Raw genomic sequence first — 14,413 nt, forward strand, 5'->3', positions numbered from 1 at the left:
CCCTGTAAAGAGGCAAATATGTTGACATAAAGTATCACTTTATCATGTCAACTGTTAATAATAGGGAAATACATTTGGAATACTGTCCAACCAACAACATGGTGTCAGATGTGAAAACAAAACCAGCAACAAAAGTAAAATTCAATACATCTCTCAAGTTCATATTTGGGAACTAAAATGTTTGTTCATGTGCATACGGTTCAAATCGCACGTTTTTCCAATGTTTAGAAGAAGATAACGATGATTTGCATCGCAAATGGTGACATCTGTCTGTGAGTTGGTGACAGTGCTCCACAAAGCCAGCTCTCTCTCTCTCTTGTAGTTCCGTAGCCGATTCGGCCTTAGAATCCATGAGGTTTCGAATAGAGGAAATCAAAATACGCGTTGACGGGCTGCGTCCCAGATTTCACGAGCACTGTTGTGGGGTAGCTTAAAGATGATCCGCTGACCCCCTGGTGCTTTTTTCCCTTGAATCCGTCCGCTCAGACTTAGGTTCTCGACTTCACCTTTCCTAATTGAATGGCCAAGGAACTTTGTCTGTCTGTTTTGGATTACCCGGATGAGCTCACGATTTCGTCCGACCCATTGTAAGACTGACTCGTTGGTTTCATGAGTGGTGTATGACACACGTAGCATCCGACGGTACATCCACATTTCAGCAGCTTCTAGATTCTTTGTTGTCTTGGCGTTTAATGTCCAAGACTCGCACCCGTAGAGCAGGATTGACCAGATGAAACATCGTAGAAGTCGGTTCTTAAGATCAAGTGTGAGTTTACGGTCTGTGAACAAGCTTCTCATTCGGTTGAAACCGTCCTTCGCCAGCGAAATTCTACGTCTAATTTCTTTTTCACAACGGCCATCATGGTTGATGACGGAGCCTAAGTAGTTGAAGCTTCGCACCTGTTCGATCTCTGAGGCCTGACATTGGAGTCTGCAAATGGGCTCTGGTTCACTCTTGGAGATGGTCATGCACTTGGTCTTTTTCTCGTTGGTTTCGAGTCCAAAACGTAGGCTTTCCTCACGTAGTGCGTCAAGGAGCTTCTGGAGCCCCTCTTCCGAATCTGCCATGAGGACGGTGTCGTCAGCGTAACGTATGTTGTTAAGCCATCGACCACCACACAGAATCCCTTCTTCGATCTCGTCAAGCGCGCGAAGGACGGCCTCGCTGTACAAGTTGTACAGGTCTGGTGACATTGGACATCCCTGGCGAACACCCCGGCGAATTGGCGCAAAGTCTGTCAAACCACTTGGTAGGCTCACTGCTGCAGTCTGGTTAAAGTACAAATTGTACAGTACCCGTTTGTCTTTTTCATCAATCTGGATGTCATTGAGCATTTCGAACAGCGGGTTGTGTCTCACCCGATCGAAAGCTTTCTTGTAGTCGACGAAACATGCGTAGATGACTTGCTGGTGTTGGATGAAGCGCTCACTAAGCATCCTCAGAACAAAAATTGCATTTCTTGTTCCTCGATCTTTAACAAACCCGTACTGAATATCTGGGATCTCAGGCCGGATTTTGTTCCGAATTCTCTCCAGGATGATTTTCAGTAACAGCTTTAATGTGTGGCTCATGAGGCTAATCGTTCGGTGGTCTGAACATTCGAGTGCCTGCGGCTTCTTCGGTAGTGCGATGAAAATTGATTGGAGCATGTCACTGGGGATCTCCCCAGTATCATAGATTTTGTTGAACAAGTTGGTTAAGATTTCAACCCCATCTTCCTCAAGTGCTTCGAGCATTTCGGTGGCAACTTCATCTGGACCAAGAGCTTTGTGTTTCTTGGCTTTCCTTATCGCATTGCAAACCTCCTCTTTTAGGATGGGTAAGCCATTGACTTCGCCGAGTTGTACGACTTCATCTACCATTCGGTCGTCGTGGAAGAGGTCTTGTACATAATCTTGCCATCTTTTTGCAATTTCTGCTTCCTCCGTCAGTAGTTTGCCATTTTCCGCCTTTATGCACATCGAGGTAGATTTTCCCTTGTTTCCGACAACTTCTTTGATTTTACGAAACATCTCCTTGGCGTTTTTGTCGTGTAAATTTTCTACTTCTTGACATTTGGCTTCCAGCCAACGCTCCTTTTCCTCGTAGCATTTACGTTGAATTTCTGCATTGAGCCGCCGGTACGTATTGTCACGTCTGTTCTTCACTAGTCTTCGTTTAACCATAAGTGCTCGGATTTCATCGGTCATCCAATGTGCTGGTCTGCTTCTTGGATTTTCCTTAGGAATGTTCTTGTCTGCCGATCTTTTTATTGCACTTTTGAGTGTGTCCCAGCAGTTGTTAGAGTCACCGAGACTCTCTAGCACATCTTCACGGAACTTCTGTCTGGTCTCCTGGTTTCTTAGAGAGCTGAGAACGAAGCGTGGACTTCTCTTTGGCTTACGAAGTTTTTTCAGCTTCAGCCTTATCGTGGCCACCACCGGGTTGTGGTCGGAGCCGCAATCCGCCCCTGGGTACGCACGTGAGTTTGTAACCGCATTGCGAAAACGGTTGCTGATCATGATGTAGTTATCCAGTGACCGTGGCCCATACCAACAAAATTTTCAAAGGAGCAAGTAGAAGGAAAAGCAGGCCCAAGGGAGCAAGGATAGCAACATGGAACGTAAACGGCCTTAACATCAGCGGCAAGTTAGACAATGTTATCCAGGAGATGGACAGGCTTCGGCTCGATTGTGTTGGACTCACGGAGGTCCACTGGAAAGATGCAGGGAATTTTGAGAAAGGCGACAAACGTGTATATTATTCTGGCGGAAAGCAATGCCGCCGAGGCGTGGGCGTGATCCTAACAAAAGAACTCGCTCACAGTCTACTAACAGTTTGGCCAAAATCGGAACGTGTCATGCTAGTCAAGATTCGATCTAGTCCGTTTAACGTAAATGTGATAATCGCTTATGCACCAGCAGCCGACTCTGAAGAGGAAGAAATTGACGATTTCTACAGTGAATTAGAGGAGGTCTTCAAAGTGTGTAAGTCACAGGAACTGTGCATCGTTATGGGTGATTGGAACGCCAAAGTAGGCGAAGAAAAACACGAGAACATTGTTGGCCCCCATGGGCTTGGAGAGAAAAATGAACGCGGGGACAGACTCATTGACTGGTGTAGCGATAGGAACCTCTGTATTACAAACACATGGTTCCCAGTTCACCCACGACGACAATGGACGTGGAAGATGCCAGGTGATCGGGCAAGGAACTTAATCGACTACATCATGATCAGCAACAAAGACAAAGCCAGCAGCCAATCATATCACAGCGGGGTGTGTCCTGTTCTTCCGCTTTCGTGACGAACAGGAAATACTTTCAGTGGGACTTTGAAAAACGACGCCATCTTTCATTCGTCTTGTCGAACAAAGAGAAGCACACGAGTTATCGCCAAGCAGAGATCAAGTGCGGATTTGTTGAGATTGGCGTTTGAAAATGTGTGAAAGAACGACACCCAAGTACAAAGAGGAACTTTGTAGAATAAAAGAAGAGAACGAGCAACATCTTCAACTGCTGAAGTTTGCAACCAGCCTCGTGTTGTGCCACACAAAGCAGGTTTGTACACGTCTTACTCTCATTTGCTTTGTAAAGAACGACTTTCTATCGTTAAAAATATGCATCCCAACATTAAGTTGTTTGGGGAAATGCGTCCAAGGTTATTGCCGTTTTATTTTTAAATGTTGCCTTTTACTTGCCAGTTTGCTGAACATTTGTTTATGCCAAATGAAATCAGTGCAGAAAATAAATACCAAAGAATAACCAATAGTGGGGGGTGAACTCCATGTTTTTTTTCCAGTTTAAAATTTGAACTGATTATTTAACATTTTACATATTCCAGTTTTTATATGTTGTTAAAGAAATTAAGTTTGTCATGTCATTATGTTTCAAAACTATGCTGACAGATGTAGTGTATTTTTATATCCACTGTTGGAGTTGAGCCACTGAGAAAATTAGAAACATTTAGTAAATGAATCTTCAAAGCCAAACTTACTCCAATGCGTGTTCGTTTTTTGTACTCAAGAAGAATAGGGTCAAATAAAGACTCAACAACAACTGATTAGAGTTCCGATATTTTAGTTTCTTCGATTTCTGGAGTTCAGGAAATAGTATCTGGGCGGCTTTTTCTTATTCTGACGAGAAACTGTACTCAGACGCGTACAATCGAAAAATGGCGCGCTGATCTCAGCCCAGCCTCACATTTTATAGGTTTTCTATGTCAAGGGTCATGTAGGTTGAATCGGTCGTCCTTGCTCCCTCCCCCGGTCCACGTCCAAGGCTGACCTTCTCAGGCAGGCGGCAGTCTCTCCGTCTCTCCTGCTCACATTCCCCTGTAATCTCGTCAGTGTACAGATTGTGTGGTGTATGTTTTCCCAGATCAGATTATATTTTTGGGTCTTCTTGATAGCATCCCTGTGACGTCCTCCTCGGCCCAACTTGATATATTTGAATCTTCTATGGCCTATGTGGAGAATGTGTTTTGTCGTATTTGTCCATGAAGTGCTATCTGGTTTGTCATCAGTTTGACCTGAGCAGACTGAATCTGTTTCTTCTGAATGAGAGTGTGGGTCATGAAAATTCTATGTGTGTAATTTTGAGGTCTTACATTTAAACTAAGTCATATCAATTTAGCATATGAATGCATCAGTAAACACCATGACTACAATCCCAGTCAATCTTATCGATGCACTGTACTTCTACATTCATTTGATAAATGCTTTTTGTTCAATCAATGTTTAACATGTTCAGTAAATATGAACCTGCTAAATTAAATAATTGACCTTCTGTCCCGTAAGTGTTTAAAATAATGCCAGCAATCATAATACAATCCTTCAATATTCATGTCAGGTGTGGCCATTCCCTATAAGAAGGGAAGGCTGGAGAGAGGGGACACCTTTCCCTTTTTTCTTTTTGGGGAGACTTCTTTTGACATCAGCATGTGGCGAGAAGAAAATCTCTTTCTAACCAAAATGACTGTGTCAGAGAATCTTTTTCCATCACCAATTCTGCCATGCTCGGCGACCTGTCCGGAGGGAAGCTGAGCCGGACCCACACATCAACAACAAAATATACCACATTTTTGGCGTCACAAACAGGATTCTTGCTCCATTGAGGGTCTCAGGGTGCTGGGGCGCAGGCGTTCAACAGCCGACCGGCTGAACTTTCGGTGAGATGCTTTTACTCACAATGGGTGTTGTGCGCCTGTGTCCAAGCGGTCGGGGCTTTTGGGGTCGTTAAAGAAAGCTTGTGCGTGTGGGTCTGCTGGCCGATTGGTCATGGAAAATCCCTGTGTTAGTTTCAATTATTGTTTAAACAAGAGGCCTCTATAAATGATTAAGACATTAAAAGATGTCAAAGTAACCGCACTATGAAAGAACATTAGAAAATGTATAAAAAATAAATAAATAAATGAAAAAAAATGATGATAGGAACTAAGTAAATGGAGACTAGTGCGGGAGAAATGTGCAGAAGATAAAGAAAAGAAAGGTCTAGTGGTTAAAGAGATGAGAAATAAGAAGTGTAAAACTATAGCTATAGACAACATAGTCGTGAATAAGCTCAGTTTGAGTACAGACCCTGGCCAGGGTGTAAATTTTGGCAGGAAAATTATGAGCTGGAGATAGAAATAATGAAGAGAAGCGCGCTTCCACGTATCGTATTGAGCACTTTGTGGCATGGAACACAGTAAGGATCGAGGCGTACCGTTGTGTGGAGCGCCCGACGGTTTCGCTGGTACGTAGCAATAGTCATGCATTAAGTCTGGGCCGGTTCGACTACGCTGTTCAGATACGTACCCTGTGATTACTCGCGTTCTGGTCAAGGCCACACAAAATCAAAAACCTGGCTACCATCTACTGTGGGACCAGGAAGTCAGGCAGTCCCCACGCAGGAGATAAGGGGTGATAGTTATCAACCAGTGCCAGTCCCGCCTTTGTAGAAAGAAATGCCCCTTCTAAAAGCCGTATGTGATTGCATTAATATTCCGTTTTATCAGTTCAACTAACGCGTGTGCGTCCTAGTGTGCATTGAAAGATGCAGCATAAAAAATATGTTTAAAATTTTGGATAATAACTAAAGCAAAATTAGAATGAGAAAGATAATTGGCTACATAATCATTGGGGTGAAATTAATCTTCATTGCAAGAAGCGGTGATTTAAATAGAGAAATCTAAGATCATAAAAGAATGAATGCATGTTCCGTGGAATGTGATTTGTCAACACGGAAAAACCCTGAGTGATGAAAACGTTAACACTGATAAGAGATACAATTTTGTTGAAAAAGAACATGCAAGGTTAAGGGTCATGCAAAACGAAAAAAAAAAAACATCTAATGTTCCATACTTCAGTTTGGCGACGGATGTACAAGGGTAATTCAATTAATGGGACGACATTTTGAGATGGAAATGACAAGAATATGAATTATCATGTTATGAGGGGACTTTTGAGATACAGTAAATTGATTTAAATTAAATTAGAATTTTTTAGTCTGCGCATAATCCACTTCAAAGAATACTGACTCATTGGTTGAGGAAAACGGGGTTATATTAGTTAAGTGGTTCTCGATTATTTCCTGTCACGCCCCCCCTACCAAGAAGAAAATAAATTTGCGCCCCCCCACCACAATTGTTTTTACATTTCGTTCTAATGTACATGTTCTTTGTATATTAATGTTGGATTGTCAATAAAATATCCCTTAACAAAGATAAATTGCTAAAAAAAATATATCATTTTGAGAACGACTATTGTGAGGATCTCGATACTCAGCACTCTGTGGTGCGAATATTGATGCGATGATAAATATTTACTATACGTTTTTGTTTAGTTTTTTTTTTACTTTATTAACATGAACAAACCAAACAGTTATTAATACATAGATAAGATAGAAAAGACAAAAAGAGCCAGGGGGATTTCAAACAAAAATTCTATATAAATAACATAAAGCAACAGTTTTAATCTGTTGACGATACATTTTTTTTATGTTTACAATCTGATTGACGTCAAACGGCTTCGTTTTGATGACGTCAGCCATTTCCGTGTTCCAGCCTGAGAGCGTCTGCTAAATTGCTCACGTAGCCATCGTCTTATTTTTTTGGATACGTAATGGTTGCAATACAACGTTTCATAGCTGCTGGCTCTCCGCCCGAACGCGGTTTGAGTCAGACTTCTTTTAAAAGTCGAGCGTCCATCGAAGCAATTCATTTTAGCGATTAGCGCGCTTAGCGCCTCCTTGCTCGCTCTGCTGCGGCGCAAGATAGCTTGGCGCGGGGTATTTAAGGAGCGGCGAAAGAAATCACTTCCGGGTCAACGAGCGACGGGGCGACGCTTTTTTTTTTTTTGTTAATCAGTACTGCGTGAACTCGGGGCACAAACAGCTTTGACAAGCTCAAACTCCGGTTGTCTGAGATCGCCTTTTTTGGTCCCAAAACCATGCAAAAAAGCATGTTCCCCAGGGTCCCACACGCCCCCCTCAGCATCGCACCGCGCCTCCCTAGGGGGGCGCACCCCAATATTTGAGAATCACTGTATTAGTAAGTTAAAAAAAGAATAGCTTAATTATAGTTAGAATTAGAATTAGAAATTAGAAATCCCTTTATTGTCATTGTACTCAAGTGTGCAACGAGATTAGAGGGCTCCCCTCTCCAGTGCAATACAACAATAATACAGACAAATATATAAATTAGATAAATAAATAAGAGAGTGCAATGGAATTTAGTACTGAATAGTGTCTATAAAAACACATCACAATGCTGTTTTGCAAGGTAAGGGTGTTCTCGTGTGTGTGTGAGAGTTCAGAATGGAGATGGCTCTCGGAAAGAAACTGTTTCTCAGTCTATTGGTCCTCGATTTGATGCATCTGTAGCGCCTGCCAGAGGGCATCAGGTCGAACAGGTGTGAGTTTGGGTGGGTATTGTCTTTGACGATGTTGAGAGCCCTTCTGAGGCACCGGGCGGTGTAGATGTCCGACAGTGAGGGGAGAGGGCAGCCAATAATCCTTTGCGCTGTTTTGACTGTCCTCTGGAGCCTCACTCTGTCCGCCTCAGTGCAGCCGCTGTACCAGGTGGAGACACAGTACGTCAGCAGGCTCTCGATGGACGAGTGGTAGAAGGCCAGCAGCAGCTTCCTGTCCAGGTTGAATTTCCTGAGGACTCTGAGGAAGTGCAGACGCTGGTGGACCTTCTTTACCACTGCTGTGGTGTTGTGAGTCCAAGAAAGGTCGTCGGAGATCTGTACTCCCAGGAACTTGAACGTGTGGACCCTCTCCACACACACGCCTTCGATGCAGAGGGGGGGCTGCACCGTCTTGTTCCTCCTGAAGTCGACGACAATCTCCTTTGTTTTTGCAGTGTTAAGGTGCAGTCTGTTGTCCTTGCACCAAGCTGTCAGTCTCTTTACCTCCTCTCTGTAGGCTGTCTCGTCACCTTCCGAGATCAGACCGACCACTGTCGTGTCGTCAGCAAACTTGACGATGGTGTTGTTGCCGTGGGCCGGGCTGCAGTCGTAGGTGTAGAGGGCGTACAGGAGAGGGCTCAGCACGCATCCTTGGGGGGAACCGGTGCTCAGCATGCGGGTGGAGGACGTGTAGGGGCCGAGCAACACAGTCTGGGGTCTGTTGGTCAGAAAGTCCTTAATCCAGATGCGTGTGAGGGCAGAGAGGCCGAGAATGTCCAGTTTGGCGACGAGGATGTCTGGGATGATCGTGTTGAATGCCGAGCTGTAGTCCACAAAGAGCATCCTTGCATAGCTCTGCTGTCGTTCCAGGTGGCCCAGCACAACATGCAGAGCAGTGTCGATGGCGTCCTCAGTGGATCTGTTAGCCCGGTATGCAAACTGGTAGGGGGTCCAGAGTGGGAGGAAGGCAGTCCCTGATGTGCTGGAGAACCAGCCTCTCGAAGCACTTCATGATGACTGGTGTGAGAGCAACAGGACGGTAGTCATTCAGGCGGACGGCGGGTGACTTTTTGGGGACAGGAATAATGGTGAAAGTTTTCAAGCAGGAGGGGATGACTGCTTGAGCCAGGGAGCGGTTGAAGATCCTGCAGAAAACATGTGCCAGTTGGTGGGCACATGCTCTGAGGACCTTGCCTGGTATTCCGTCGGGTCCAGTAGCTTTCCTGGGGTTAACCACCAGGAGCGCGCGCCTCACATCGTGTTCCTCTACGATGAGTGGGGGGGAGTTGGAGCATGAAGTGCGGGGGTGTGACGGTTGGGGCGAGTCAAAGCGAGCGAAGAAGCAGTTAAGCTCCTCTGCCAGCGATGCACTCGGGTCTACAGAGGTCGTGCTGCTGCCACGGAAGTTGGTGATGCATTATATAAGCAATCCAAAGTATAAAAAATATAATATAGCATGAAAAAAAATATTTGGTATATTTGACAAAATGATAGTTTTTTCCGAAGTGAGATTCTGCTTAGCAACACATCCCAAACACTTGATAGAGCTCAACCTAGAAAGAGGTTTTAGCTAGTGTAAAATATGTAATTGACTAGTGCTGGAAGGAGTATGCAAATCGCTGTTGAGAGTCCGGTTAGAACTCCAATAATGAGGAGATGGTCTTGTGGATCAGGTCTTTTAATAAAGTTGCAGTCAAAGCACACATTTCTTGACGCTTCAAACGCTCTATTCGTGTGGTTCTAAAAGGAAAATAATAAACATTGAACATTGCTTGTTACTAATTAGCAGTGAAACGTGGATTGTACAGACAAACAAACAGTGTTATTAATGCTGTAACTTACTTGTCTCACGCACAACTCAAAGCAGGATAAATGTGGACTACAACTCAAACTTAGCTCGATAGACAGACTGACACGATTCTTCCCTCTTCCTCCTTCTTAAATACACGCACGCACGCCCACGCACGCGAGTTGGAGCACTTAACTCCGCCCTCTTAAAGGAGCCGGTGTCACAGTCTCTGAGCAGCCTTTTCTACAGCCGCCCCCATATTCACCTGTGAATATGAACAACAGAAAAGGTCATACAAAGGGTGATTAATCGTCCTTCGGCAGAGCAGGTAGGCTGATGAGTCTTGCCACAGGTCGGACGTAAGTTCTTCCCTTCACAGTCACTTCGGCTGATCTGATTCGAGTGTCTGGTCCAGGAAAGACCTGAGAGACTTTCCCTACAGGCCAGAATGCCCGTGGCAGCTGCTTGTCCACAATCATAACTACATCTCCCACTTGCAGATCAGCTGATTCATTTTGCCACTTGTGGCGGGCTTGAAGTCCTGGCAGATAGTGTCGCAGGAAGTGCTGCCAGAAATGGTCTGCTAGCACCTGACTGTGCCGCCATCTTCTTCGGCCAAGTATCTCGGAGTCCTCATAGACGACTTGTGGCAGCGAGGCGTCCCGCCGCCCCATGAGGAAACAATTGGGGGTAATGGGGTCAGGGTCCGCAATCTCAGATGAAGTGTAGCCCAGAGGTTTTGAATTGAGCATCCCCTCAATCTCAACTAGTACTGTGCGTAATACCTCATCTGTAACGATCTGGGCTCCGATGGTGACATGAAGGGCAGTCTTCAATGAGCGAATTTCCCGCTCCCAGCATCCGCCAAAGTGTGGGGAACCAGGAGGGTTAAAGGCAAACCTGATTTGTTGGCCAGCAAGCTGTTGCTGGAGCTCAGGATGAAGCTCTTGAAATGCTTCCTGTAGTTCTCGTTCGCCTCCTCTGAAGTTTGTTCCCTGGTCACAGAGAATCTCTTGGGGTTTCCCTCGTCTGGCTATAAAGCGTCTCAGGGCCATCAGGAACGCATCTGTGTCCATACTAGGAATCAGGTCGAGGTGGACTGCTCTAGTGGTTAGACATTTAAATATTATCCCCCACCTCTTTTCGTTCCTGCGTCCAATCTTGATGGTGTATGGCCCAAAACAATCTACGCCGGTGGAATAGAATGCAGGTTTGAAGAGACGCAGTCTGGCCGGAGGGAGGTCCGCCATCCGTGGAGGATTTGGTTGTCCTTTCCACTCCTTGCACTTCACACAGGCTCTCTGATGCCGGCGTACGGCTTCGCGTCCACGTAGCACCCAGTACTTCCTCCTGATTTCAGCAAACACTCGTTCTGGCCCGGGATGCTGTAGCTTTACATCATAATCCTGTATGATGAGTCTGGTCAGAGCATGTTTAGGGTCCAGAACAATGGGGTGCACTTCATCCGCTGTCAGGAGGGGGAGACGGCGAAGACGGCCTTCTACTCTGATAAGACCTGTTTGTTTATCAAACTCAGGTGCAAGTGGGATAAGTCGACTTGATTTAGCAATGGGTTTGTTGACCTTTAACTGGGTGACATCCTCAGGGAATGACTCTCTTTGAGATTGTTGCAAGGTTTCCAGCTCAGCAGCAGCATAGGAATCAGCCGTGAGGGGCTTCTTGGAGTCAGCCGCCCCATGAAACTGCCGGGCAGTGGCCTGAATGAAACCGTCCCATGTCTCGTATTGAAGAGGATCTGGAAGACTAGAACTGGACAGTGTTAGCACGAGATGATGTTTCAGCTCACCTTCGGGGACGTGGTGAGGTGGAGGAGGTAGGTTGGGCCAGTCACGTATTATATTTGAAGAGTTTGAGTTATGTTCAATGGACCATACATATACAAGCCAGCCAAACACAGCGAGAAAACCAGCGGTGACTCCAGTCGCCATCAAGTTGCCAACTCCTGACATTCCAAAACCTTTGAGAGAAACTGAGACTATTTGCATTTCTCTTTCTTGTTCTATTTATAGTTCAACTTCTACATCTGTTTTTCACCTTTTCACGCAGTGTAATGAAGGCCAGTTGAGCAAGTGGAACAAGTCATTTTATTGATGATTGTGGAACGCACCGATTTCATAAGCACCGTTTCTTCTCACACTTTTTCCATTAAGTACGATTAAAAAGACAACTGAAAAGCAGAATGTTAACAAATGTTATTCCAGGCAAAGGCAATTAATTTTTTTATTTACATGTTGGATGTAAACACCAAAACAAATCATCACTCAGACATAATGGTTCTTCTGGCACTGATCACATTGGCTTTGTGTCAATAATAGAGCTTTGCAAAATTCAATTTCATCATATTTTATTGAAAATCACATTTACATCTTACCACAAAGAGTCGGTTCTTTCAATTTTTTTCCTTTTTTTAATCTTCAAGGATCGCTGCAATTCTCGCCAGCACAATTGTGTCTCTCAGCTCCCTGTTTAGTGAAGAATTTTTTAGAACAAACGCTGCAACTGAATGGCTTGTCTCCACTGTGTGTTCTTGTGTGGTTTTGTAAATGTGACTTTTGAGAGAAACTCTTGGCACAAACTGAGCAGGAAAAAGGTTTTTCTCCAGTGTGTGTTCTTGTGTGATCTTTTAAAATTGACTTTACATTAAAGCTTTTGCCACAAACTGAGCAGGAAAAAGGTTTTTCACCACTGTGTGTTCTTGTGTGTTCTGTTAAATATGTCTTTTTCGAGAAGCATTTTCCACAAACTGAGATGGAAAAAGATTTTTCACCACTGTGTGTTGTTGTGTGGCTTGTTAACGTTGAGTTTTGAGAGAAGCTTTTGCCACAAATTGAGCAGGAAAAAGGTTTTTCTCCAGTGTGTGTTCTTGTGTGGATTGTTAAATGCGACTTACGCAGGAAGCTTTTGCCACAAACCGAGCAGGAAAAAGGTTTTTCACCACTGTGTGTTCTTGTGTGGCTTGTTAAATTAGACTTGTTAGAGAAACTCTTGCCACAAACTGAGCATGAAAAAGGTTTTTCTCCACTGTGCTTTCTTGTGTGATATGTTAAACCTGTCTTTTGAGAGAAGCATTTTCCACAAACAGAGCAAGAAAAAGGTTTTTCACCACTGTGTATTCTTGTGTGGCTTGTTAAATTAGACTTGTCAGAGAAACTCTTGCCACAAACTGAGCATGAAAAAGGTTTTTTTCCACTGTGTGTTCTTGTATGTTGTGTTAAATTTTCCTTTCGAGAGAAGCATTTTCCACAAACAGAGCAGGAAAAAGATTTTTCACCACTGTGTGTTCTTGTGTGAATTATTAAATGAGACCTTTGAGAGAAACTCTTGCCACAAACTGAGCAGGAAAAAGGTTTTTCTCCACTGTGTATTCTTCTATGTTTTGTTAAAGTTGATTTTAGAGAGAATCCTTTGCCACAAACTGAGCAGGAAAAAGGTTTTTCTCCACTGTGTGTTCTTGTATGTTGTGTTAAATTTGCCTTTCGAGAGAAGCATTTTCCACAAACTGAGCAAGAAAAAGGTTTTTCTCCACTGTGCGTTCTTGTGTGCCTTACTAAATTAGTCTTTCGAGAGAAGGTTTTGCCACAAACCGAGCAGGAAAAAGGTTTTTCACCACTGTGTGTTTTTTTGTGCCCTTTTAAAGACAACTTTGAAGTTATTGAGTCAGTGTGACATGCCATTTCACCTTTAGCTTGCCCAATATCATCATCATTAGTATCATCATCATCGTCATGAGCATCTGATAATGTGTCCTCATTATGTGCTTGTGATGGCCCCCAGTGGTCTTCATCACCTTCTGTTGTCACGTGATGACTTGAGCTGCTGCTTGTAGGCTCCGCCCCTCTGTTGTCCTCACTCTCATCCTTGTTTTCATCTTCAGTCTTTATAGGGAGAACGTTCACTGGTGACTTGTTGATCTCTTCCTCCTCCTCCTTTTTGATGCGAGTCAAGTCTGGCTCCTCTTTCACACAACGGAGATCGTTTTCACTGACGTCTGCAGGACACAAAAAGACAAATTTGGTTTGGCCAAGTCAAAGGTCAGGCGGCGACTTTGTCTTATATTGTTTCTACCGTGCTACCTTGACTTGTGCCTGCCGCACACGGAGCAATGCGTGCGACCCCAACTTGGACCGGACAATAGGGGACATTTCACAAAATTACGTCCTACGATGTAAGCCTCCCGTTAGCCGCACAACAGTGATAAACGAGCTTCTAAAAAGGAAGCACGTTGCGGCTGATGCCGATTTCATTCCTGACATAGTCACAGACGTTTCTGGAAGCGAGCTGAAGTTAGCACACACAGGCTATTGTGTGCGTCTGATGGAACACCTGTTGTGGGACCCTAACTTATTGATGCAGACCACTGGGGGCCATCGCAACATAATGTCATCGATAAAATAAGAATCCTTCAAGCGAAATATGTTTTCAAGTATTTCATTTTGCATTTATAGATAGTTTCATCGTGGGTACTTTTTGCTTTCATGATAATCTGGATACCTAAAAGAATTCAAGGAGCCCTGGCATCAGAGTCGCTATTTATTGTATGATTTACGTTTGTTTTTTTTTTACCCCAAATGTCATTTATCCTGCGAGTAAGTTCCGACATTACCCTTTTTTATTTTTATAAAATTTCTATTTTGAAATAAATTTTAAAACAAAATTACGTTTGAAGAGTAAAAGTTCTTACACATCAGCATTAAGCAACAGCACTTTCTCTCTGACTTTCATGTTGACATATTTG

At 44.1% G+C, this 14,413-nt stretch overlaps 1 protein-coding gene across 1 annotated transcript; it reads right to left on the reverse strand.

The window, feature by feature from the left end:
* Positions 1–12,074: 12,074 nt before the first annotated feature.
* On the reverse strand, positions 12,075–13,449 carry LOC148342410 (uncharacterized). Its single transcript, XM_088288850.1, has one exon. The coding sequence runs from the start codon at positions 13,350–13,352 to the stop codon at positions 12,093–12,095; it is 1,260 nt and encodes a 419-aa protein (XP_088144976.1). The 5' UTR covers positions 13,353–13,449; the 3' UTR covers positions 12,075–12,092.
* Between the last annotated feature and the right edge of the window lie 964 nt (positions 13,450–14,413).

This window comes from Idiotropiscis lumnitzeri, chromosome 2 (assembly GCF_059441095.1).
Source record: "Idiotropiscis lumnitzeri isolate Australia: NSW breed Sydney's pygmy pipehorse chromosome 2, RoL_Ilum_1.0, whole genome shotgun sequence".
Taxonomy (NCBI): Eukaryota; Metazoa; Chordata; class Actinopteri; order Syngnathiformes; family Syngnathidae; genus Idiotropiscis; species Idiotropiscis lumnitzeri.